This window comes from Suricata suricatta, chromosome 5 (assembly GCF_006229205.1).
Source record: "Suricata suricatta isolate VVHF042 chromosome 5, meerkat_22Aug2017_6uvM2_HiC, whole genome shotgun sequence".
In the NCBI taxonomy this organism is placed as follows: domain Eukaryota; kingdom Metazoa; phylum Chordata; class Mammalia; order Carnivora; family Herpestidae; genus Suricata; species Suricata suricatta.
In genome coordinates, this window is record NC_043704.1 from 12724219 (window position 1) to 12751480 (window position 27262).

Consider the following 27262-nt stretch of genomic DNA (forward strand, 5'->3'; position numbering starts at 1 on the left):
CTGCACAATTCTCCCATTCCCCAGATGAAAAGAGTGAGGCCCAGAGAAGTGACAGCTTTGGCGTTATATGCTAGTTAGCGGTAAGCCAGTATTCACTCTCAGGCTGCATTCTTCTGGATGATACAAGATAACACACTGTAACATGTACAGGACACAAAGAGTCTCAGCTTGAGTCTGTTTTCAAAGACCGTCAGGCTAGAGCCAGTTTTCACGGCCATTCTTTTCTCCTTCGAGTCCATCTAATTCAACACAAGATCCATTGACTGAGTGTTTACATGCTGGGTGTTGTTGGGAAGGGGCAGCCTCTGATGCAGAGGAATGGATAATAAAGGTGGTAAGCTGAGACTTGCAATTTCTGACACAATCCGTGCGAGGCAAGAGTCTAGTTGAGCATCTTGAGAAGTGCTATCACCACCCAACTACACCAACGGGAACAGAGAGCTCAAACTGGTTTATCCATGTGCGCGGGCACACACACACACACACACACACGCACGCGCACACACACACACACACGCACACACACACACACAGTATCTCTAGAAGCAAGACTCTGGAAAGAACAGTTGCTTCTGAGGATGGGGTGGGAGGGAGACATTTTACATGCCCATTTGCTCACTGTTGAATTTTATTATTTTTTAAACATTTTATTTATTAAAAAATTTTTAATGCTTATTTAGTTTTGAGAGAGAGAGAGAGAGAGAGAGAGAGAGAGAGAGAACGAGAACATGAACAGGGGAGGGGCAGAGAGAGAGGGAGACACAGAATCCGAAGCAGGCTCCAGGCTCTGAGCTGTCAGCATGCATGCAGGGCTCGAACCCACGAACAGCGAGATCATGACCTGAGCCGAAGTCAGCTGCTTAACTGAGCCATCCAGGCGCCCCTAAACATTTTATTTTTAAGTAACTTCTACACCTACCGCGGGGCTCAAATCCACAACCCTGAGATCAAGAGTCACACATTTCACTGACTTGAGCTGGCCAGGCACCCCTCACTTCTGAATTTTAATCCATGTGACTATATTACCAATGCCCAAAATAAGAAAATGAAACTAAGAGATAAGAAGGCTTCCCCTACCTTAACTCTGCCCACTCACTTCTGGGTTACTTTTAGAATGCAGATCAAATTTCCCTTTTCTTGTGGTCTGATAGACTTCATGCCCTTGGCTCAACGGCTAAAGCTTTTTTACAGGGAATCCACCCACGACTGCAGTCTCTCCTTTGCAAGCCCCCCTGTTCATCTGTCTAGTACCCGCCATGTGGCTTGCAACGCTTGCTATGCCCCCACCCTGCAGCTTCCCAAGGACGGAACCCAGAGCTCACTGGCAAGGTCTTCGTGTGTGGTTCCCACAAAAATTCACCCACTTTATTGTGAATTGTGAGAACTTTTCAAAACTCTCTTCCCGAGCAAGGTGCTAGGAATGTGAGGATGAAAAACTACAGTTATCACTTTCAAAAAGCTGATAACCTACATGCAGACATGAGAAATATGTGTGACAAGCTAAGTAGTAACATCAACATCAGTATTAAACACCAGGCGTGGTGTGGGCATCAGGACCCCACCATTGTTCAGGGGAGAGGTGCTCAATCACATCTGGTGGGGCGGCCACAAAGCTTCTGGAAGAGGTGGAGTACGGCCGGTGCTGGCGGGCTGGGGGAGAGGTGGGAGACGAGCACTGGGGAGGCACGTGATTCTCGGGCTAGAGATCGGGAGAGCCACCTGTTTTCAAGAGAGCGGGCCATCAAATGAAACAGGGCTGGAAGGGAGATGTTGCTGGTGGCTGGAAGACGGGTAGGGGCGTGGTGGAGAAGGGAGGGGGTGCCTGTGGATGGCCTGAGTGACACCACGACAAAGGGCAGTGGTTCAGGACCCTAGAGGTCAGATTCCTGCACCCATAAGGGCAGCGTGGGCAGCCCTGCTGGACGGGTGTCATGGCCACCCACCAGCTGACTGCCAAAGACATTTTCCTCTCTGGCTCTGCTCCAGGCGGGCTTTCCGGTCCACCCCAAACCAGTTCTCTAGTCCCCCGGCTTAGCCTGCACTGCTGGCACTTGATTTCTTACCCATGGCTCAACGCAACATATATATCTTTCCCTCCTTGGCCAAGGTTTGCCTGGACAAAACAGTGAACTGAGGACATGGGCACACGCACACACGCGCACACACACACACACGGGATCTCAATACGCCGTGTTGTGGCTTGTTACCGCACCTGACTGTACCAGATGTGGCTTTCGTACCACACCTTACTGCTACCGACCGCGAGCCCCGCTTCTGTAACACCGTGACGCTGTGCAGGCATCCCTCATCATGACTTCTTATGCTCCCAGCCCTCACTATCCGAACTCAGGGATCAAAACAGAGTTGGACAAATCTTCCAATGAACCCTCAGCTCTCACAGTTCTGCCACTGGCTGTCCGAAGCTCAGAAAAACACACAGGTTCCGATGATGCGGACTCCCCCGAGTTTGTTTTGTGTTTGTTTCCTGCGCGTGCAGGACTAGGTGTCCTTTGCGATGAGATCATATCTCTTTGATATTCTGCACATTCAAATTTGGACAGAGGATTTTACACAAAAGGAAAAGACACTAACTTGCAGCTCTCCTTCCCACCATCCACCTGGGTTCTTTTTTCGGATCAGGATCAGCTGCCCAGGGGCCAGGGTGAGCTGCTCGGGGCCCGTGGCGGTATAGCAGGCAATCACCTGTGCGATTTCTGGAAAACAAGATCAAACATCGCAGCGCAGCGTTACTGTTGGGAGCAGAGCTTCTAGGAAGACACAGCCACCTCCCGGGTTCACAGATTAGCATCATCAAAGCCACGGCACTGGGCTGGCTTTCTACTCAATGGAGACGACCCACTGGGTCGCCCCCGTTCCACGACCCCCAGTCCACAGGCAGCATACTGGGGCTCGGGGGACCTTTTGGTGCTGCTCTAGGACTTCCTCACCACCTCTCAGAAGTCATTTACCAACTTCCCTCCGCGAACCCCACTCTGTTCCCAATTCCTGCACCTCCGGTCCCAGCCCCTCCCACTATGACCCAGAATGCCCTGTGGCCAACAGCTGGGCCTCCGGCAAAGGGAATGAAAGAACTCAGGTGGAGCTTTCCGATAGGCCAAGTAAGTAACAAGAAATTCTCTTTTCTCCAGAAACTTTTGGGAGCCTGACACTAGCGGATTTATGTGTTGTGGCTTTAGACGCTCAGCCCCACCCATGTGACCGTTTTCTTTGTGGCTCCCATTTTGAGGGTGAATATCAGGGAAAAATCATGTCAATGCATGTTTCTTTCTTTTTATTTCGAGTTAAAAAAAAAAGGGATCTGGAGTTAAGAGGGTAGTTTTATGCATAAACAGTTCAGCACAGGAAAAAAACCCAACATAAACAGTTCTGTAACTTTCCCTGAATGTTAAAAATCTCATGGGAAAAATTCCAGCAGCACCACAGACCAGGCTCTGAAAAGCACATTTCTACTGGCACAGGAGGTCAAGTACGAAAAGACAAAATCCTTCTCTGACTAAATTCTGGCATATCCGCAGTGACTGCTTCCGGAACTTCTAGAAGCAGCAAGGAACAAACTGTTCCATTCTTCTACTCTCTCCCCCTGTCAGAACAGATCTTGACAGAAAGAAGGATGCAGTAAAGGAAGACAGACAAGAGGTAAAGACCCTGTCCTCTGACAGGTACTTCCTCCTTCTCTAAGAGGCGCAGCAGCAGCAACCCTCTATGTCCCTATTCTGCCATCAGCCTCCGGCCACCATGCTTGGGGTGCCAGGCTGTCAGGGGGCAGGACTGTCCCTCTTAGATGCTTTAGGGAGATCAGGTGAAGCAAGGAGGCGGCCAGCTTACCTACACCTTGGCCCCATTCACAGCCCTAGCTGGGAAATCTGTGCAAGGGGTAAGAATTCTCCCATAACTCACCAAGGACTAGGCTCTAGATTCCAAGAGTTTTTGGGTTGGAGGGAGTCCAAATTAGTGTCCTATTTGGCCTCCGCTTTTCCTGCTCCTCAAAGGACCTGGCACGCACCGCCAGCAGTCTGCCCCAGCATTCTTTTCTGTCTTTTGTGTCCCTGAGCAGCTCGCTTAGTATAAAGTTAAGCCCATCTGGACCCTTTGGAATTACAATCCGAAATGGAAAACACGCACAGTTAAAACACAGATTTGACCCAGGTGTCCCAGGATCTGGAGTCCGACCAGAATCCTATGACAATCTGAGAGCCCACTTTTCCCGGCTGGGTAAGGCCCTCTGGGGCGGAGCACCCACACTGAAATGCCCGGATCCCCTCTCTGCCTGGCAGGGACTCTGTGACCTACCATCTCCTACGGACATCACGGCGAGTCACCCAAATGACCTAAATGGGGAGGACGTGTCGTACAAACCGTATTATTTCACGTCTGCTTTTTTCTCCTCTTTCATGGTGCTATTTGTAGACCATGTGATTTTGTTTAAGTAAACGAAAGCCCCGAAATCGGAGGGATGGCTATAATTTTGTGCCTTCAATGTGTACCTCAGGCGAAAACCACCCCGTGGGCTTCCCAATTAATGGGACCTGCACTTAGTTGCTCTTCAAATCTCTCCGCTAGTGAGGTCCTGGGACTGAATGTGCCATTAGGGGAGGAAAAGAGGGTCTTGCACCTACCAAGAGGGTGACGAAGCAGCGGCTGAGCCCAAATCTTACAGCTCCATGCATCACCATGTCCCACCACACTGCCTGACTTACTTCACGACCCAAGAACATCCTGTCTAGCCATGTCCCCGCTCCCCACATGTGAAGCAACGGCCATAGTTCAAAACCGTGTATACATTATCAGCGGATTCTAAGAAAAGGGTCTACTCCAACCACTCCCAGGAAAGGTTCTTTTGTCTTTCTTTTTAGGCTTCGGGCCCTAATAAACAAAGATTATATTCAAAACAGTGAAAAATAAGCATCAGGGTTTGTAACTTACCAGGTTTTTTTCCTAAACTCCCTGTTTTCCCAGCAGTTCCAGAGCCCTTAAAACAGAGCAAAAGGTCTCATTTGCATACTGCAGAGTTTTGGTCATGCAACTTACAAAATGATCAATGATGAAACAAGCTCGAGCCCCTAAAGCCCCCTGTGCATTCTGGGGAAACACAGCAGCCCTGCATCTCCTGACATCCGATGGGTACCGGGGAACCATGGGGCAAAATAAGGACTTTAAAACACACAGCTTTTATCCTCTTCTTCAGAGAAAAGGGAGCAAAGTTTGTGGCACTGTAGGACCCCAAAGGGCTCAAGTTCTGTCTGTGTATAGCATCCTGCCCTTGGGGGTGTCAGGCGAGGAAGACTGTTAGTCTATGTCCTAAACACTGAGCTCCTGCTTATGTTCAAATGGTTATTCAGTATTTCACACATAAGAAACTAGAGAGACTCTTGGCATCTAGGTGCCCCAAACCCAGATTACTACTTAAAACATTAATATTTTACCACATTTTTAGGGTCTTTTTTTTTGTTTTAAAATAACTGAAACAGTACAGTGGCAATTCAAACACACCTTCCCCATCCATTCACGTCTTTATCCACAGAGGCAGCCCCTCTCCTGAGGCTCCTTTCCTCGCAAACCTTACACTGCTTACACACTCAAATTCCTCTTTCAGTGCTGGCTGTACAATCCATAGAAGCAGACCTTTTTTTTTTTTTTTGCAACTCCTAATTGTTCCAAAAGTGCTCTGGGGTGGCATTCCTTTATGGATACTCATGGAATTTTAAACCAGCTGAACAAGCCAAGAGAGATCTCGAGTCAGGGCAGGGGCCAGACTGTACTTTGTCATTACAAAGTGCTTTATTCTGAATTGATTTTCATCCTCCAGTCCCTATTTGCCAGTAAATATAAGTATTCTGATCAAAACAAAAGTCTTAATAAAGCAAATGACAGTTACTGTAAGAATAAAAACATGTCATTTATCTAACTTATCATATAGTCCCTTTATTTGGGTTCTTGGAATTTAATAACCATTTACCAGGGAAAGTTTGAGTTACAAGTGTTACTCTGATTATGATTTCTGTATTCTCAAAATGTGTAATACCAATCTCCCTTGCTATTTCTATAGGCTGCGTATCAAAATAAAGGAATACTAATGAAATGAGATTCCATATGCCGGTTACTTTCCCAGGATGGGCTTATAGGACATTCCCCAGAGTCTATAAAAGGAATGTGGCCACTGGCAACACCCAATGACAGGCTCCAAGGAGCTTCAGTGTGCTCCCCTACTTTTTTAAAAGTAGGCTTTCCACCCAACATGGGGCTTGAACTCACAACCCCAAGATCAAGAGCCACATGCTGTATCTGCTGAGCCAGCCAGGGTTGCCCAGCATGCTCCCTGTTTAACATCACAGCCGCACAGACGCTAAGACATTCTCAGAAGATCAGATTCTGTCCTAGCACCCCTCAAGAATGCGGGAGAAAAGCTGCCCCAGGCCCTGTGCCCCAGCCCTCCCCTTACCGAGACAGGAGGCCAGGATAATATAGCCACGCCCATGCCCAGAGGGGCAATTCTGGTATCTGGGGCTGGGTCTGGTTTTAGCAGGAAATTTTCCTTATACACTGAACTCCGTGTCCAAGGAAAATGAAAGAGCTAGCTTTTTAGCTTTTTAGATTTTTTCATCATTATGAAATGTAGCTCAATGTTTGTCCAAAATCTTTGGACAAAGATTTTGCTAGTTCTTCTGTGGCTCTTAATTTAAGACTGTGGTTAAAGAGCACCTTACGACTCAGTTTACCTTTAAAAATGCCAGGTTTTTTTTCACTTAGATGTTTTATAGAAACTATAATTTATTAAAATACAATATAAGTAATGGCTTTTGTTTTTTAATTGATCCAAAAGGTAGTCCCTTGAAAGTCTTCATGCCTAGTAACAGAAATTGAGTTTAGTTGTATTTTTTCCCCTGTGCCCCTGAACTATGATCTGTAGCATTCTTACTGGATCCAACTGGCAGCCTGGAGGTAAGCCCAATTCTCCCCTCTCCAGGTCTGAGGGGGACAATTTGCTGGCTGTCCTCCTGGACAGAAGTACTTTCTACCTGGCTTCTGCCAAATTCTCCAGAGGTAGGCAAATTCCTGCAAATCCCTCCTGGGTGTCTCAATAAAGCTGCTTTCAAGACCACAGTAAGAAAAAACAACAACAAAAAACCCCCCAAAATGCAAAGACGACACTCCCTGAAAAAAACAAAACAAAACCTGAGCAAAATACGAAGTGCTCCTGGGAACCGCAGAGAAGATGAGCGCGGCTGTGAGCGGGCTGCAGCGTGGGGCCAGACCCCTGGCTTCCGAAGCAGCTGCACCCAGGCCGCCTGTGGGCCGGCCCCAGCAACTGGCCTTCGAAGGAGAGAGGGGCTGTGCAGTGGCTTACACCGGAGCCAGCCGGTGGGTGGGCGTAGGGGAGCCAGTTCTTGTCGGTTTATGTATGGGCAATGGCTCTCTGTTAAAGGACTCCATTGGTTTCCCCTGAAATTCTCCACTAACTTGAAATTGGCCACGACAAAGTTAGGTTTCCGATACTCTGGAGGTCCACCCCGTTTCGTTAAACTCAAACTACTTCAGGACCACTTGTTAGGCAATGGAATCTTTCGGGCCCAGGTAACAACGATGGGAGCCATTTCTGATTTATCAGGACAACAGCATTTAGAATATATTCAGGCCCTGGTCACTGGGTCTGAGATCCTAAGGCCCAGGCAGAAGTGTGTTGGATCTCTTAGATCTTGTGTCTTCCTAATATGGAGGCAAAATATAAAAATTTTGGAAACTCTCTACTGCCCAATGTTCTGGGGCCAGTATCACCCCAATCCTTTTGTTTACATGGGCAAAATACTGCTGTGTGTACTCCTTCAGGTACCCCGGATCGGTGCTCATGAAGACCTGATCAAGAACGTTTACTCCAAATCCTGTCAGTCACGGGCAGGAATAGAGACCAATGTTAACCCAGGGGACGCAGACCAGCCTCCTTATACGCAAACTCCACTTAGCTCCCAGGGCGTCTTCTACTGGTGGGAACCCTGCGGCAAGTTCAAACGATTACAGGTCACTCTGTATTTGCTGTCAATGTCCCAGAATTTTAGCAAAACCCATCAAAGTGTTTCATGGTCAAATATCATGACTCACTGCAAAGAGAATCACCGCACAGAAAGGGGGAGGAAACAGTGAATGTGGGTTTACCTCTGAATCTTTAAGCCTCACATAGTTAGAAGGGAAGACTCCAGACTTGTCGCCCACCGTTCCTGTCCACCAGTCACCATCTTTCTTGGTAACCAAAATCACATCCCCTTGCTGAAAGGTTAAATCGCCTTGCTCAGAACTCTCGTAAGTGTACATGGCAATAAATTCTGGTGGGGAGAAATATCAAGATACGGAGAGAACTTGATTGTTTACAGAAATCCCAGACAGCTTCACAAATGCAAGTTCATGAATATGGAAGTTAGGATAAGGTCCATTCAAGAGAGAGGGTAGTCCCAGATAAAACAGAGCTGTAGAACACCCTGGGCTCTAAATTCCCAAACTGCACATAAAAGTTCAGTTAATTGCAGACACGGAGACAATTCCTGGGAAGACCCAGCCACGGGAACAAAAGAGCCAACTGTATGTCCCCCAACACGGAGTACCATGGGTGAGCTACCATTCGATGCCATGATTTTAAGTGAAAATGGTTTTTGCGTTTGCTTTTAACTAACATTTACTGAGTACCCGTGTCGTGCTGAGCGCTGGTGTAGATGTATTAGCACAGAGGACCTTGTACACATAGCATATATTTGTATTTCCAAGTCACAATTTTGGAACATTTTTAGATACAGTATATCCTGCATGTAAATTAGACACAGTTTTCTCATTATTCACGTGCCCGAGTAAAAACTTATGCCCTTTTGTGCCATATACACAGATGGTAGGAAGCTGTTAAAACACAAAAGAAAAGATGTACATTATTTAGTTAAAAATGGGCATCTACTGGTCATTCAAGTGCATAAATAGGTAGCGGACTGATCGTAAAGCAATGTCTACTTAATCCCAGAAAATAAGCAAGACTTTCTGAACAAGTTGAAAAGAAATCTCAGTTTCTTACATTTTATTATTCAAGTCTTAAAAAAAATAGAACCAATGTTCTTTACTGTCTTCACTGTGAAGGGTGTGCATTCCAGAGGAAATTTTTCTTTTTGATGACAAATAGTTGATTTTACTAAGGTGCTCAGAAAGATCACTAGGCACAGAATTCTAGACACTACACTAGGTAGAGAATAAAAGATTTACAGAAAGATGTGCCTAGGTTTCTTGCTTCTACTTTTTCTCCATCTTATCCTAGGCCTTTTGTGTAATTTTTTAAAGGCATTTAAAAAAAAAATCACCATTTACCCAGAAAGTTCATTTTTATGATGGATGATGCAGGCTTTGCACCAAAAGTTCACACGGAGCCCTTAAATTCAGAGCCTAACATTAATTCCTAGGCAGAAACTTACTATGGAGGAATCCTTTCGGCTAATTATAAGAGGCTCTGCAGGAGGTACTAATGAAAGCTATAACAAACACACAAAAACCACAAAACCCCCTAATGTGTTTGCTAATGTGGGCAGCTCTACAACGTGGGAGAGCCCTGCAGGGGCGGCCTCAGCCTCGGCGGCGCTGACCTGCAGGCTGATCCAGCAGCGACGGCTGGTGAGCGGGACCCCACGGCAGACACGAGGTCATCCAAATGTGCGAGGGAGAACAGAGGACTCTCTGTCTTTAGCCCTCCAGCGCTGCTCACACCCACCTCCACAGTGAAAACTGGAAAAATGATTTCCCACACACGGAAATCAAAGTCTGGCAGGTTTGCTAAGGACATTCTCTTTTCTTTAATATAGTCCTTTTTCTGGTTTCTCAATATTCTGACCCTTCACTTTTTGTTCTGCTGTTCCTTGCTCCTGAGCTCGTGTTTGGCCACGCAAGACAGGATCCTTGGCAAATCCAGACTGTCCACATCCCCCCCTACTGATTCTTGTGCTGAAAAGTCGCTTTCTCAAAAACAGATCTGCATTTTGAAGTAACTTGCAAAATGTTTAAGAAGCTTCAGAAGCGTGAACTCTGGCTGAACTTGCTGCTGCGCTGTAAAGACACCAAGGAGACTGCAAAGACTGCAGCTCTGCTCGCCTGGCGACGCACCCAGGAATCTGCGAGGCCGTGGCAGGGCTCCGTGAGAGCCCAGGGACAGGAGGGTGGCTGGAGGCCCTCAGACCCTCCTCTAGACACGTTTAACACAGGGCACTGGCCGTCCCCGTGCAGGTGTCGTCTAAGAGCTGCTCAAATGGACCATCTAACCTGGGTACGGTTCACTCGAAATTCGACTACCCGTAATGCAGTATTAATAGGGGCCCGCTAATATATGTCAATAGCTCTTCTCAGATCTGCACATGCCGAGTGCTCCCACAGGGCTCCAGTATGCCCGCAATCTCTTCCAGAATTTTCTAATACACCTAAATCATCTCACAATGGAAGTAGTCATTGTCACCAAAGATTAGAATTTCTCTTTAAGCAACGTGTGTGGGTGGCTCACCTAAGACCTATATATGGGGGCCTCAAGGGATGAGGCCTCTGTACAGGTTTCAAAGCAAATCAGCATTCATCAGCACAGCTCGTAGGGGAGAATGCTCGCTGCCTTCAGGGACCCTGCACTGACAGTCCAGGAAATGAAGCAAACAGGAGAAAACAGCGGCAGACACTTACTGACCTTTCTCCTAAATGCTCTACAGACATTATCTCCTTGTCCTGTAATAATTTCCTACCTGAAGGGCCGGTCCTTACGCCCACTGCACAGATGAGGAAGTAGAGGCATGACCAAAACTACATGGCTACTAGGTGAGAGCCAGGGTAGAAACTTCGGCCTCTGACGAGACTTAACTAGACACAGCACACTGAGTTTGGGCGGAATCATGATTGCTTTATACAATACTGACCGCCCGTGCTATGTTTCAAAAAGAGCTTTTTTTTGGCCTTATTCTGCTCACAGTGGATAAAAAACCCATTCAGACGGGCAAGAATGTATGTAGAAAGAACTATGCCAATGATTGTTTTGGTGGAAATAGCAAAAACTGGATGCAACAAAATGCTGAATTTGTTTAGTAGTGGTGAGGTTTTACCGCTATACCTAGAAACTATAAACTTTTTGCTTCTAAAATCCCCTTTGAAAAAGAAATTTTGTGACCGTGAGTCTGAAATACCATTAAACCTTATTCCTTGCTGTCTCCACTGACAAAATTGTTTCCATAACTGTTTTCACAAGGCAAGCTTCCTAAGGAATGCAACGATCTCATGATGGCAAACAAACTAAAGAGAAGACTCCATCTTCATATAATTTATTCGAGGAACCCATGAAAAATCAGTACACAACTGGGCAGACATCTGCTAGCTACAAGCACCGTTCAGACGTCTAGGGGAAAGCGTGTCAAGCGCGGGCAGCCATCTTCAATGAAGACTACATTCTTCAATAATGGCTACACTGACTGCAAGAGGACATGAGATTTTTACCATTAGAGCCCGGATTATGTGGGTTTTGTTCATTTAAAAACCCATCCCAAATATCGGCATATACGATCCTTAGAATTATGTCATGGAGTAGGGGCCAAAAAATAAGGCAACTGATTAATAGTGTAATAGGCACTCAAAATGAGTTTTTCAGGCCCAAGTCATCTGGTGTGGTTATTTACAATGAACAGAAAAACTGAACTTCTCGCTTTCATTAGAGGCAATAGAGAGGACATTGAGGCTGCTGTGACAGACATCTTTACTCAGCTGCGTAGTTAGTTTTAAAACAAAACACTGATCTACCAGTCAGGGAGGAACTGACTATATTAAGGGCAGCCATGATCATAATTCAGCGACAGATCCCTAGTCCTGCTGGGGGGCCTCTTTCAAAAGTCAAAGGGCTCAGAATCAAATAGAATTAGAAGATTCAGTTCTTATGATCAATATATCTGATACGATTTTTAAAGTCCTTCGCTTCTGTAAAGATCTTAACCTTTCATTCTACCTCAGAGTTGCAGGCACTGAACATAATGTGGTCTGTTTTAAAGTGAAATCCAATCTCTTTTGAACATTTACAGTTTATATTATGTGATCCCCGTGGCCCTTCTAAAGGACAGAAATGGACTCAGGCTCTCACCTTCTCCCGAAACGGCCGGCTTGGCTGCTGGAGAAGCGACTCTCTTTAGACTAGCAGGACTTTCTGAAGAACCGGAATCCAAGCTGAAAGAGTTGGAGGAGAAAGGATTTTAATTTTAATTTTTATCTTCAAAGATAATCATACAAATGACAATGATTTTCCTTTTTTTTTTTTTTAAAGCTGCTTAACGTTTAAAACTTTGAGCAATTTATAGCTGAGACAGTTGTCCTTGGGCTAAAACACACAAGGTGCACAAGGCATGATTCTAGGCTCACATTCTTGTGTTTCCACACCTGCAATGGTGTGTGCACGCTCAGGGTCTACTGGTCTATTTCAAAGCCTGAATAATAGATGCTCATCCAATATTTTTGCTATTTTTTATCTTCTTAAAGCTCATAATTTGTTTTGCACAGCTATATGACTGCAATAATTAAACCACAACTTTCCAGTTACAGGATCCATGCTATAGGGTTCCTAACACAAAAAGAGAGCTCATTCTTTCCACTGTTTCCCCAAATGCTTTGGAGCTGTGAGTATTCATGTGTAGCTGGCACAGGCCTGGGTACTATGCATGCAGAGAGGCATAATCGCCAACAAATCCACAAGAATGTTCCAGCTCTTGGCGTAGAATTCCCTCTTACAGAAGTCAGTGAAAAACAAGACATACAGGCTTCCACAAGGGAAGGAAAAAAATGACATTTATCTGTCAGAGGCTGCCTTCTGTGGATGCATACTCTAACTTTTGTAGTTAAAAGATCAAAAGAAGACAAAAAAAAAAAACCCAACCCAAAAGAGATCAAAGAAGACAAAATAATCCCACAGCCCTATCTGTGAATTGTAACCAAGGCAAGCAAGAACTTAATGCCTAACATTGTTTTCATCTAATAGAAGCAGATAAACACACAAATACCTTGTAGATTTCCTTATGGGCCCTGAAATGAGTTTCACGTAAGACTTGGGGAACCAACCCTTCTGACCTTGAACTTCTCCAAACCACCACATGTCTTGCTGTTCCAGGACGGTGATGACATCGTTTTTGTTAAAATTTAAGTGGTTGTCCTTTTTGGCTCTCCAAGGATACAGGGCTTGCGCCTGTAGCCCCTCCACCTTTTCACCCTTGTGTGGAAATACATAAAGGAGCTCTCATTACTCTGTGATCTGTTAGCAACGCAGGCCCCACAAACCCTGGCACGAACCCTCCTTTCCAGAAGGAGGTGCATGTGGGCATGGCATACACACAGTCACCAAGGACCCTGCCTCAGTGCTGCACGGGGGCTGGACGCCTCATCGTCTCTTAGTGATCGCCTGTTTTCAAAAAGGAGAAGGCGAAAACCCGCCAGCCTATTCACAAAGCCATGGTCTGGCCGTCTCGAACCCCCTATTTGAACAAGCCAGGAGGTCGTGTTTGTTTTGTGGCATCTGTGCCTTTTATATTTGGCTCTATTTTAACCCCCAAGTTGCCCAGGGCCCCTGCCCCATTTCCAATCTGATTTGGATGTTCGGTGAAAAAGTAATAACCAGAGCAGAAATCTTACGGAGTCTCAAAGGATAATTGATGTCTTAGTCCGGGTGGACACAGGAAAATATGCCCTGCATTGGACTGTGCATGTCTGAGTTCTTTTTTTCAGACACAGGGGTTCGGCTGGCATAGATCCACTGTAATCCATCACAAATGTCTCCATGCAAAGGCCACATGTGGGGTTGCGAAGATGAATAAAATGCCACCTCTGCCTCCTCAAAATAATTTAGGCTAAAAGACTTTATTAACCATAAAGCATTACACTAAAAGGTCAGTATGATATTATTAGCCAAGGCTTCACAATGAACAGACAGGAGTGACACACACAGGGACAGGTGCCACCCGCCTGAACAGAATCGACTACACAGAGGCTCCAGCTATTCGCTGTGGGAACGGAGAGAAAAGAGGAAGGAACTGTGCTCAAGGGCAACAGGGAACGTTCCTCGGAGGCGGCAGCGCTGGAGTCGGGCCCTGACGGACGACAGGGAGTTTGCGGGCCAGGGCTCCGGAGGACGCGCGCTCTGGGCAGAGGCCTCGAGGTGGTCCACTGCCAAAAGTCCCGGAAGTGGAGCACGATCCTGGGGTGCATGCGGCCTAGTTTCATGGAGGGGTGTAGGAGGAGCAGAGGCTGGAAAGGTAGGGTGAGGCATTTATTATCTTTTTAAAAGCTATAACATAAAAACATTACGATACCATAAAAAAAAAAAAAAGATGTCAACATGCAGTCATCGATGAAAATGGGAACAAGGACAATGCCCGAAGACGGCTCGTTCAGAGCCAACCTGTACCCGCCTCCAGAGGACATTTTCCTCAACACTGCGCTGTGATTACGTCTGATAAACTGGGTATCTGTGCCAGGTCGAACTGCCCCAGTGTCCATGTTCACGGCCTCTATATCCTGCTCTTCTGGGTCCTCCCCTTCTTAAAGGGATGACATCCCTACCCACTTCCATCTCAGCCATGCACCCCTTCAAAGCCCATACATTCTCCACCTCCCATTCGCCTCTCGGGGGCTTGCGGGGACCCCCCGCCCCACCCCAGCCTGGCAGCTCAAGGCTCTTCTGTGCTGCTGAATCCTCCGAGCCGCCTCCATTCATTTCTCTGCCAAGAACAGACCCCAGGGGCAGCCATTTCCGCTGGGTGGGCCCTCCCTGGAATTTCATAAACTCTCATCCTGCAACGATTTCCCTGTCCCTGCCTTGTCAACCTTTCCACATGGAAATGTCCTAATTACCAGCCTGGGGCCGGACGGACAGAGCATGGACTCAGGGCTGGGACCCCAAGCATGTCACTTACCAATTTCATGACTCGGGACAACCGTTTAATCTCCTTAGGCCTCAGTTTCCACATTATAAAACAGAGACACTTTCGCTTGTTAAGAGAGTTTAATAAATCTATCCTTAGTGTTGCTGTGACAGTAATAATCACAAAAGCAGTAGAGCTTCTGTCGCTATTGCAATTTCTAGTCCCCAGCTGTGAAGTCAGTATTGCTGCAGAAAGCGGAGACCACGTGCAGAGATGACCAGTGACAGACTCAGGTTCCATCCAACCAAGCAAGCCTCCTCTCTGCTCATTTCCGATTGTGTGCACTCCGCAGGCCCTCAGGGTCCCTTCCCCTCCCGAGAATGCTGACACCTGCCCTCCTCTCTCTCCTCCCCCTTCCTCTCCCAGAAGGATCCCATCTTCTTTCTGCAGCTTGAACGCAGTTTCCATCCCACCCCGTCATGTTCCTGGTGCTGGACTCTAGTGCTTCCCTCTGTTTGCTGCCACAGATCTTTCCACTTGTTCCCCCTCTGGCTCCCGAGCCCTCTGAGCCCTCTGCCATCGGTTGACCCTACACCTTCCCGGGCCACGAGTACATTCCTCTGGCCCCGCAGAACGCTCTCCGCCCCGATCACCACCCCCTGTCTGCAAACAGCCGAGCCGGGACAGAAGCAAAGGGAAGGAGCACGTCAGGCGGGGGGCTCCTGCCCCTCTCCTGGATCGGAGAACACACACGCTCTGCGTACTCTCCATTTTCTTGCTCTGTTCTCTCATTTTTGAAGATCTCACACGTTTCCGACCTATGTTCTAACTGCCTGTCAGATGGAACCACCTGGTGCCCCACTTTCATTACAAACTTAATACGCCTGAGACCCAACTCCTCCCGCCGACTGAAAATCTCTCTCTGTGCCCCTCTTGTTTGTCTCTGAGGCCAAATCCTTTGCTCGATCCTGGACTGCATTCCTTTTCTTTGGCTCCAACGGGCACACATCTCCGTCCTTGGCTGCTGGTGCTGCTCGTCGCCCTCGGCTCGAACCTCCCCACGAACCTGCTGTTCTCACATCAGAAACTGTGCCTGACCCCCGAATGCCTGCCAGATGGGCTTTTGCTCTGCTTGGTTTGATTATTCATAGACATTTCATTCCTCTATCATTACTGTATTAAGTAAAATCCTGCTTTATTGTATTGGGTAGCAATACTGAGAACAACTACTTTATACTTTCAGAAATACTTTCTTGGGGCTCCTGGGTGGCTCAGTCAGTTAAGCCTCCGACTTCGGCTCAGGTCAGATCTCACGTTCGTGGGTTCGAGCCCCGTGTTGGGCTCTATGCTGACAGCTCAGAGCCTCGAGCCTGCTCCGGATTCTGTGTCTCCCTCTCTGTCTGCCCCTCCCCCTCTCGTGCTCTGTCTCTGTATCAAAAATAAATAAAACTTTAAAAAAAAAGAAATACTTTCTTAGCTGAGCATTTTAGAGCTTCCCACTGACTCATAATCAGTCAATGTGTTTTCTGATAGATACCCAGGGGTCTCCCCAAATTGACTGGCCCAGGCTTTCCCCAAACATTCTCCTCTCCTGCTTTAAAGCCTCCCCTTGCAGTATCTGCTCGCTGACAGGCCAGCCACGTCCTACTAAAATCTACCCACTGGAAGATGCCACTCAAAAGCTACTTCCTTGGGGAAGCTTCCCTGGTCACCCTGTGTGGGATTTCACCCTCCTCTGAAATCTTCGGGCCCCTCAACGCTCTTGGGAAAATGTGAGCCGGGTCCCACACGGCCAGCTGCCCCAGGAGCAGACCAATGGCCCTCAGGAAACACCTGCCGACCGCGCCGTCACTGCCCACGCCGTGTGTGCGCGCACGCCCACGACCGCTCTCACCTGGCCCAGCACAGGGGATGGGGAGGAGCCAGTGGCCGTGGCCGGAGTGAAGGCTGACCTCTGCCGTAGCTGGCCAGCACTGGGCACGGTGAGGGAGGGCTGGGCTGCCCACGAGTCCCAGTTGTCGCTTTCTGGCTTCTCATTCGTGCTGGTGGGCCACCTGGAAGGAGAAGTATGTCCCCGTGAGAAGTGCTTCCTGAGGTGCCAGCTTCACCTGTAGCAGATGCAGACGCAGGACATTTATGAGGCTTTCCAGTGTTCAAGAACAGCTGGGGCACCTGGTGGCTGAGTCGGCAAACTGTCAGACTCTGACGTGGGTCATGATCTGTTTGTGAGTTCAAGCCCCGCACTGGGCTCTCTGCTGTTAGAGCACACAGCCTGCTTTAGATTCTCAGTCACCCCGCCCCTCGCCAGCTCCCCTGCCTTCTCATTCTCTCTCAAAAATAAACAAACATTTAAAAAACAAATAGGGGCGCCTAGGTGGCTGTCAATTAAGCACCCGACTTCCACTTGGCTCATGATCTCACGGTTTGCGAGTTCGAGCCCCACTCTCGGCTCTGCGCTCTCTCTCCCTCTTTCTGCACCTTTTAGGATTCTGTCTCCCTTTCGCTCTGTAACTCGCTCACTCACGCTTTGTCTCTCTCAAAAATAAATACATACATACATCTTTTTTTAATGTTTTATTTATGTTTGATACAGAGAGAGACAGAGCATGAGAGGGGGAGCGGCAGAGAGAGAAGGAGACACAGAACCGGAAGCAGGCTCCAGGCTCCGAGCTAGCTGTCAGCACAGAGCCTGACGCGGGGCTTGAACCCACGAACGTGAGGTCTGACCTGAGCCGATCAGAGGCTTAACCGACTGAGCCCCCCAGGCGCCCCACACACATAAATATTCTTAAGAAGAAAAAGTTCAAGATCACGATGGGAGGAAAGAGCCTTAGATTTGGGTTTGCATCTGAGCCTCACTAGCGATGAACCTCACGCAAATTATGATAGTTTCTCTGAATCTTCATTTCCTCATTGATAAAATGGGAACAATATTCTGCCACTTTGGTTAGTGGAGAGGGTCACACGAAATATGGGACAGGGTCTCTTTGCAACTCTAAAGCCCCAGAGAAGTGTCCTCATGCAATCAGCACTGTCATTCGTAGAAACAAAAGTACAATCAGCAAGAAGTTACACACCACATGTGGACACATGGCAGCTTGGTGACTGGTACTTAACGCCGTCCGTCTGTCCTGTCCATCCAGCTGCAGGCGCCAGGCCGTTGGTCGAGCCACCAGGGTGGCTGCAAGTAGGAGCCTGATGGCACCCAGTTGTGCTGGATCTCAGGGGCAGTTCTGATTTTGTGAGTTTTATGTTAAATACGTGCATCTGTGGGACTGTAGATCCAAATGTAATTCACTTTTTACATCTTTATAAGATGTAAACACATTTGAAAATCAAAATGATTCCTTTGTTAGATGCCACATCCTGATTCTGGGTTTGGAAAGTAAGATGCCCCTGATGATACCCGGAGAACCACACACCACACATTTACTGAGGGGGACGGTCACAGTGACCAGACCACAGCAAAACAGAATCCTGGTATTCACCTTCTCCGTTAGCCTAAGAGTCAGTTTAAAAAAGTCTGAATGGGGGCGCCTACGTGGCTCAGTGAGTTAAGCGTCTGGCTTCAGCTCAGGTCATGATCTCATGGATTATGGGTTCGAGCCTTGCGTCGGGCTCTGTGCTGGCAGCTCAGAGCCTGGAGCCTGCTTCACATTCTGTGTGCCCCTCTCTCTCTGCCCCTCCCCCGCTTGTACTGTCTCTCAAAAATAAAAAAACATTAAAAAAAGTCTGAACTTTTTAATAGAGATCAAGAGAGGATGGAGAGTTTCAACTTGAACCACGCTAAAGGATGGCTACTTCTAAGCAGAGACTGCATAGGGAGGACTTTTCTTAGCACCTTCAGCCTTTTCCATGAAACTCGGAGCAGGAAAACTTGCTATTTCTTACATCCTTTCTTCCACTTCCTCTGCCTTGGTTGCCACATTCCTTTCTCTCCTCTGTGCAGCTCATCTGACCTTTCTCTAGCATGACTTGCCTCCTTACCTCCGTTGTTCCTGAAAGACGACTAGGCTTGAAAAAGAAATCCCAACACTCCCTACTCCTAAAACTCTTCCTTGGATGCTTGCAGAAAATATTTTTTGGCAATTGTACACGTAGATCATGGTCCTCTAACTAGAAGCGAGAACAGCAGCTTCCTCTATCATTTCAAACCTCTGCTTTCACAGTTTTTAATGCCATTTCCTGATGGCCAGGGCGCAGCACCCACAGCGGCCAAGTGCACACGTAGCTTTGCTCGCCGGTACGTGTGTACAAGACTGATGACAGAAAAAAGCTTTAAAGGAAACATCTCTCTGTCTTATTCAGAACCACATGACTGAACTCAATTTCTGTTTCTGCAGCAAAAAACTGCTGTGAACATACAGGAAATGAGACTATTTGCTGACTGACTTGGATGTCCGATTATTAGGAAATGGCATTTCTCCATTTCTTCCACAAGAATGAGAGATACAAATTACTGAAGGCGATGAGATAATGGGCTTTACTCTGTCCCCGGGCATACCACGGCCGAGCGATGAAATAATTACAGTGAGTTCAGACAACATAATCCCCAAGTTGCCGGCAGAGCGGTCAGAGAGGGAGGTGATGAAAATTGGTCTGCTCCTTTACGCAGAGATACGGCCCAAAACTATAAAAATACTTTAAAAAGATGGCTAAGTGAGGGGTTCAGAGCTCCTCGGGAATGGCGCGCCTGCACGTACGTGGAGCTGAAGTCGGCCCAGTTGTTGGGGGTTGTGGAGGGCTCCGCAGCGGTCACGGCCACAGGGGTGGGGGTCTCGCGCACGGCCAGTTTGGGTGCAGGGGCAGAGGTCGTGTCAGGGCCGGGCTTGACTGGAGCGGGAACCTCGTGTTCTGGGATTTTCTCTGCATAGTTTGCAGGGAACCATCCTGTCTTTCCTTTTAGTTCTCCTCCAAGCCAGCCCGGTTCTCCAGTTTGGCTTTCATCCACCTGCGGGAAAGTCACCATGTTTAACGTAAGTGGAGCTGCCTCAGCCCCCCGAGAGACACCCCGCTCTCCACCAGGACAAAGCCCCAGCCTCCGACCCCGTCGCACGCTGCACAGACCTTTCTTCATCCTATTCTAGTCTCAGTGTCTGGAAATACGGTCTCTAAACATGAACTCTGAAAAAACAGTATGTGTGGTAATTCAAGTTCTCATTCTTTGTGCTTTTGTAAGGCTTTTTTGTTTCTTTTTCTAGTGATGGTAGTTAAGATAAAGCGACTAAAGACCTCAGGCCCATAGTTTACATTTTTACAGTTGCCTTGAATTGGAAAGCGATCTGATAGAATTCATCACTCAGGAGGTCAGGCAATTATTAAAAAATAATCTAACTCGGGTTTATTATTTAAAATGGAAAGCAAAGGATGTAATCAACAGTAATCAGAACTCTAAAAATCTCTTAACGGGGCGCCTGGGTGGCTCAGTCGGTTGAGCGTCCAACTGTTGATTTTGGCTCAGGTCATGACCCCAGGGTTGTAGGTTTGGCTCCATACAGAGCATGGAGCCTGCTTGGGATTCTCTTTCTCCCCCTCCTCCCACTCTCTCAAATTAAAAAAAAAGATAATAAATTTCAATATCTCCGCTAAGTAGTATTTGTTCAACACAAGAAGAATGATAAACGCAGTCTCAGTTTCCACGGGAAGCCACGCTGACCGTACGCCATTTAAAAGCCCCATAGACACATGATGAGAAAATCCAGAAAGTGATTATTCATCACAAGTGAATTTTATTAATGAGGTCCTATAGTTTTCTTTTACATGAATTTAACTTTAATGTCCTAAAAGTGCACATGAGAATACAGAAAGCTGCTGTTCAAAACGCTCACAGAGGCTACTTATTATATCAAGTGCTTTTAATGTTTGCATTTTAATTCTGATTTAAAAGGATCATTCAATTTCACCAAAATGGTTCTACCTAACTTTATGAGTTATCCCCACAATTTTATGAGCCACACGAGACAGACTTTGGAGGAAAATTACATTCACTATCAGGAAACTATTTTCATTACTCGATCAAATCAAGGTCTATCAGAGACCTTGTCTTACTTCTCTCCCTTACTATACTGCCTGCAGAGGTAAAACATTGAACACGGCATCAGACATTAATGTCGTCCTTTAGAAATCATGGAAATGCGTAGGTAGGATCTTAACAATGCCTTTGGAAAAATGGGAAAAATATGTTTTCTAATTCATTCAAATATACAGTAAAAATAAATAAATAAATAAATAAATAAATCAAGCCTCGAATTATGGAACCAAACATCTACTATCTGTATTTGGTGCAGAGTGAGTGTAATGTTTATTAGAATACCTGAATTTTAAAACTGCTTGGGGTGGGGTGGGAAAAGTCGAATACCAGGCTTAGTACTTAACTCTACATCAGATTTACAAAATATTCAGTAAGACGATGCTTGTACTCTGCTCCACCTCAGGGAACCCCTAATGTCAGAGGCAAAAGCAATTTTTAAAACTACGAATTCTCCAAAAAGGGAGTTCCCTGAGATAAAGAGCAATACTGCTTTAGAGGTTCTATTTTTTGCTTTACAGTTCCGATTTTCTTGCTAACGCTTACCTCAGACGTGAACACATTAGCCACTTTTCACTCAACTCCCCCGCACTGTTTTGTCCTGACGTTTCTTTTTCTGGGCAGCCCCAACTGTTTTCCTAGATGAGGATTTAAGATGACATTTTCTTCCACTTGGATTTTATGCTAAACTCAAGTGGCTAGAAATGCCTTTCTTCCTTCCTTTAAATTTATTCGTGATTATGACACATTTAAATATTGCCACAGCTTTGCAGTCGAAATGGCTGTTTCTAGGCCAGATGGTGCCAACAAGTTCAAGAGTCAAGCTCCCATCCACCCCCACTCATTCTAGGACCAAAGGTAAGCCTAACTCACTGACTTGAGCCTGACAGTCACTTAGCCTCAACACAGCAAGGTGTGATGATCCTAAGTAGGGCACTGCAGTTAGACTGCCCCGATTTAAGTACTGGTTCTGCAATTTATTAACTGAGACTGGGCAACCTTCGTCGCCTAGTGCCTCAGTTTGTTCACCTGTGAAATGGGGATAATAATAATACCTGTCTTACTAGGGTGGCTATGAGGATCGTTAAATACTTACAACCCCGCCTGGCATGTGAGAAGTGTTTAACGACAGACTTTTAAAAGCTGTCTTTCCTGGTATCCAGCTCTGACTCTGTACTAAAGTTGCCTCATGTGGGCTTTTGTTCTGTTCTAAAAGCCTGGTCCTTACCCTGGCTTTAGGTAACAGTCTCTGGTTCTCTGCTCTAGGAACCTGACTGGGACCTGCAGGGTTTGCCTTCCTGCCAGCACTAATCCTTTAGAGCTGGAGGTCAATCCTGGACCTGGCTGGAACTCCTGCTGGTCTGTCAGGTAGGACCTCCTCATATGTCAGCCGCTCTACTCGATTATGTCCTAAGATTTACTGTCATTGCTTCGAGACACAGGGTCTTATCTGGTTAACGAGACTTTTGGGATTGACATCTGGAACTGGATCTGAAGCCCTAAAGAAATGTCCTATCCCGTAGGCAGGTCTAGCTAGTCCCCTACTTAGCTGACCACACCCAGCTCCATTCTCCTGATAAGAACAGAAAGCACACTTCACTGCTGAAAGGAGTTCCATATACTCAGGAAGGGGAGAAGGTGCCACATTAGCCTCTTATCTGGACAAACAAGAGTTTCTCCATTATTCAGGGTAACAGTGAAATCAGCTGTACCTTTTTTTTTTTTAAACATTTATTCATTTTTGAGAGAGAGAGAGAGAGACAGAGCATAAGTAGGGGAGGGGCAGAGAGAGAGGGAGACACAGAATTCAAAGCCAGGTCCAGGCTTTGAGCTGTCAGCACAGAGCCCAATGTGGGACTTGAACCCACGAACTGCAAGATCATAACCTGAGCCAAAGTCGGATGCTTAGCCAACTGAGCCACCCAGGTGCCTCTCAGTTATTCGCTTTTCACCAAGGAAATTCACTGGTCAACTCTGACCAAACAATAGTCTCAATTAGCTTGATTTGTTCTGATAGGAATCCATTAATTTTAGGGAGGACTTAATTTTAAGATTCAGAGGATATAATAAAAATTCACTCTTAACATTAAATTAACCACTTACAAAAAGCACAAAGGTTTCTTATGAAAGGGAAAAATAGTTCTTCCTGGATTTGGGAAACTTTACCCCAGATGCCAATTCAATGGTGGAAAAGCAGTAAATAAGATTAAAATAGAATGAGAAGAGTTAGGCATACAAACTTTGTGACATGCCTGCACATATGTGGACTTTAATGTATAATAAAGTAAATTCATCGACTGGTGGCTTAAAGTCAGGGGGGTCTGAAATCTTAACAGTGCTGGTCTCAATACAACTTCACTTAAGCAGCCCCACTGCAACACCTCCAAGCATTTGGGGTCAGTCTAGTGGAGCCTCATCAAAGTGGGAAGCACAAACCTCAGCAGTCCATGCACACCTGGGAGGTTACCGACCTAGCCTACAACACTGCGTGCTGTGGGGCCTGGAGGCAACAGGCAAACGCTCATAGCAGCTATTAGGGTCAAGTACGTTTAGCTGAAGCCCAAAAATATTACAACTCCTTTTTCAAGGTTTATGTGCTTCATGGCTGCTAAGTTCATTTGGTAGCATAAATATCTCTAAAACCTCTTACCTTGTCGCAAAGAAGGCAAACAGAAATTCCCTCTCCCCTTACAATCATGACACAGAACAAAAATAGCAAAGACTTGAACTGTGTCCCAACTCAGACCAGCTGTTGTGGCTGTCTGGGATGTGCTAAGGAGTATGGGGACCAGCACGTGGTTCTGGCATTTGCCAGCTTGGAAATATAACGTCCCCCCCGCCCCAAACCTTTGGGTTAGAATATTGAAATTGTTTTCTAAAGCTCTAATCCAGGAAATTCTTCCTCTGTTTTAACTATTCAACGCTGCCCTTACACACAAAAGCAGCTGTAGGCAATATGCAAATGAATAAGTCTAACTGTGTTCCAATAAAACTTTATACAAAACAGGCAGTGGGCCGCATGTGGCCCCACTGCTGGAATCGTGTATGTACTGGCTCCTCAAAGCAGTGATGCTACTATGACCAACTGTTACTCAACAAGCCAACCTCAGATGTTAAGGTTATGGAAATCAAAGGAAGGCAGGAAAGAAAAGGTATTGACTATATTAAAAAAAATGTCCATCAAGAGAAGAGAAAAAAAAAAAGGAAAAACAGTGAATGTAATGTAATAAGAATAACTCCAAATTAGAAGATAAACACTTTTCAGAATGAACTGAACTGGTTGATGGCTGACAACCACTACAGAGTCTTTTTTTTCTTTTTTTAAAGATACTTCTAAGAGGGTATTTCCCAGAAATGATATAGGATTAGTCTTGACAGGAAAAAGGCATTAGGTTGGTGATTCCTGTTGGTGACTGCCTAATAGAACCGACCACTTAGAGATTTTGAATCCTGAATTTGGCGTAAAGTTCCCAGAGTCTCTGGGGGTGAGCACTGCAATGGTTATTTTTTTTAAGCTCGTGAGCAGTTCTGGTGTAATCAGCCCTGCACCACCCGGACCTGCTGGGTTAGATGATCAGCCTGTGTGCACCTAAGACAAACTTCAACAAAATGGCAGGGAGCAAAGAAAGGTCTTCTGATTTCTTATGCTATTCCAACACATTATGGAAGTCAAATTTGATTTATTCATCCCTCAAATATTGGGACCTTCAGATCGGAGACGGGCCATATCAATGTCCATGGTATCTAAGCCCTAGGTAGCAAGGTCAAACTCAGTTAAGAAGCTTCCATTAAGAAGTTCTTCTCTGAGCACATCACAGTCCAATCTGATTCCGTTCCTCTTAAATTCCTAACAGAGTTAGTAAGCATTCACAGACCTCCTCTTATATTTCTTTATATTATGCACAATATTTATAACAGGACTATATACAAGATGCCACTTTAAATTTTTGTTAACCATGAAAATATTTTTGGAGAAAACTAGATTATCAAGGTTTTTTTCAAAAACAAAATCCGTTTTAAAGCTCCCTCCAAGCCTGCCTACACTAAAAAAGGGAAATCAGTTAGGTTTCTAAAATCTAACCAGTGTAGTCAGCTATTTTTCAAGGAAGTTTGAGAAATCTGAGAATCTTATGATTATTGTGACCACAAACATAAGTGAATCCTGATTTTTCAACAAGAGATGGACAGTTATGTTCTACTACATATTTTTATGACCATGTTTCTTGACCTCAAACTTCAAGGAATAAAAAATCTGTTACTATACCATGTTAATTTCTGTATTTTTTGCACTGATTGTTAACTCCATGAAGATAATCTAGTTGAATGTCATTTGAGGTGTCCTGTTACACTGTGAACTATAAAATGAAGACACTGCTAATGTCCCTTCAGCAAGCCAGTAAATTGTGCCTAGCAGTACATTCCACATTTCATTACGGATTTGGGATGTCTGAGATCTAGGTAAAGCAAACACCATTCCAGTCCTGGGTACACATTCTCTGTTATACTTGTCAAAGTTGAATTTAATTTGAGTGTTTCATTTAAAAATTACAAATGTTGAAACATTTGTAAATATGAAAATAATACAAAAATACACAAAAATTAAACATGAAAGCCCCTCTTTACTGCCCAGCAGTAACCAATGTTAATGGTTTCATGTCTGTATTTCGGGACTTTGAACTACATACATAAAAACATTCACATGTGTATACACACACACACACACACACACACACACACACACACACACACACAATATTTTACTTAACCCAAATGCAATTACACTCCACATATTGTTTCTGTCTTGTTTTTTGTTTGTTGTTTGTTTTGTGTTTTTTTACTGGCGAGTTTATCTATATATGGAGATCTATGTAATTTTTAAAAACTGCTTGATCATACTGTTTAGCATAGCATAATTTATTCAAAATATTCCCTTACTATACTGGGCTGTTCCTTTTTTGCTTTTACCGGCAACGTTGCAGTGAACATCCACGTGCACACATATTTGTGCAAATGCCAAAACACAGTCTAGCAGAGGAAGAATAATGGAATTTCTGAGTCAAGGGGAATAAGAATTTTAAATCTGAATAGATATTGTTGAATAGCTTTTCAAATAGCTTAGCCAATTTATACAGTCATGCAGACAGTGTATATTACATCTACTTTCCTACACTCTTGACAAAGTGGGATACTGCCAAACTTTTAAACTTGCTTAGTTGAGAAATGAAAAATGCTGTTTTTTTAAAACTTGCATTTCCTGTTCAATGAGACAGACTCTTTTTATATATTTTTCAAATTTACTTTTCTTCATGTGTGAATATCTCCTCATATCCTTGGACAACTTTTATAATTTGTGGGTTTCTTTCATATTAACTTTTTGGAGTCTTTATTATGGATGTATTTTGCAACGTACAAGTATAAACTATTTTACGTTGTCAAATCTGTCCATTTTTATCATTTATGGCTTCTGGTTTTAGCTCAGAAAGGTATTTCTTTGCTGGGAAATTATTCCAGTATTCTCATTTAAAACAATTTTTTAAAAAAGAATTTTATCTTCTAAGTTTAAGCTATCTGGAACTTATTTTTGTTTATAGCCTGAGACAGAGACTTAACTTTATAATTTACACAGCCTTCAAGTTGGTCCTTAAAAGGACTCTAGCAATGAGAAATCTGGTACACAAACTTTTATACCTCTTTTTGATTTGTTGTTTTCTTTTATAAGCACAACCTATTGTACAAACTCAAAACATGTTTTTACTGTCACAATAACACCCAAAGATATGTGTACTGACACAGAATCAAACTGACTCACAAGAAGAAAACACTTAAAAAGATGTAGACTTCCTGACAGTTACATAGACTTACCCACTCCCCTTTAACCTCCACCAGGAAAGCAAAGGTTTGAAAGCAAGGCAAAATATGTTTAATGAAATGTTTTATTTTTACAGTATATCTAAACTCTATTCATCTAGTCAAGCGGGTGGTTAACTAGCCAATATGAGGAAAAGTATCATTGTGACAAGACTATGTTTCCAAAGAATAGCAATATTTCCTCATTGAAGTATAGATCATCTACAACACTTCTTCACTGTCGTTTTTTGTAATACTTCCTTATCTCAGGAAGCTAACACTACTTTTCTGTCCCTCCCGTTGCAACAAAATCTAGTTTCAAAACATCAGGCTCTTTTTTCCCCCCAGTGTTAAAAAACAAAACAAAACAAAACAAAACAAAACAAAAAAACCCCGACTTTGTTATGAGGCCCTATCTGATGTCACATTGTACTCTCACAAATTTTAGATTCCTGGCATGTTATTTTATATATTTTAACAATGCAAA

At 45.1% G+C, this 27262-nt stretch overlaps 1 protein-coding gene across 4 annotated transcripts in view; it reads right to left on the reverse strand.

The window, feature by feature from the left end:
• ITSN1 (intersectin 1) overlaps positions 1 to 27262 on the reverse strand; it is a 147321-nt gene that overhangs the window by 48810 nt on the left and 71249 nt on the right. For 3 of the 4 annotated variants that reach the window (XM_029939017.1, XM_029939015.1, XM_029939014.1), the window contains exons 19-25: positions 19604 to 19851; positions 16795 to 16954; positions 13047 to 13252; positions 12137 to 12219; positions 8170 to 8336; positions 4945 to 4990; positions 2593 to 2714 (exon numbers count right to left, since the gene is read on the reverse strand). In XM_029939017.1, coding sequence (XP_029794877.1) covers positions 2593 to 2714; positions 4945 to 4990; positions 8170 to 8336; positions 12137 to 12219; positions 13047 to 13252; positions 16795 to 16954; positions 19604 to 19851 — 1032 coding nt within the window. The remainder of the gene's footprint in view (positions 1 to 2592; positions 2715 to 4944; positions 4991 to 8169; positions 8337 to 12136; positions 12220 to 13046; positions 13253 to 16794; positions 16955 to 19603; positions 19852 to 27262) is intronic. The other variant, XM_029939016.1, reaches the window with a different exon arrangement.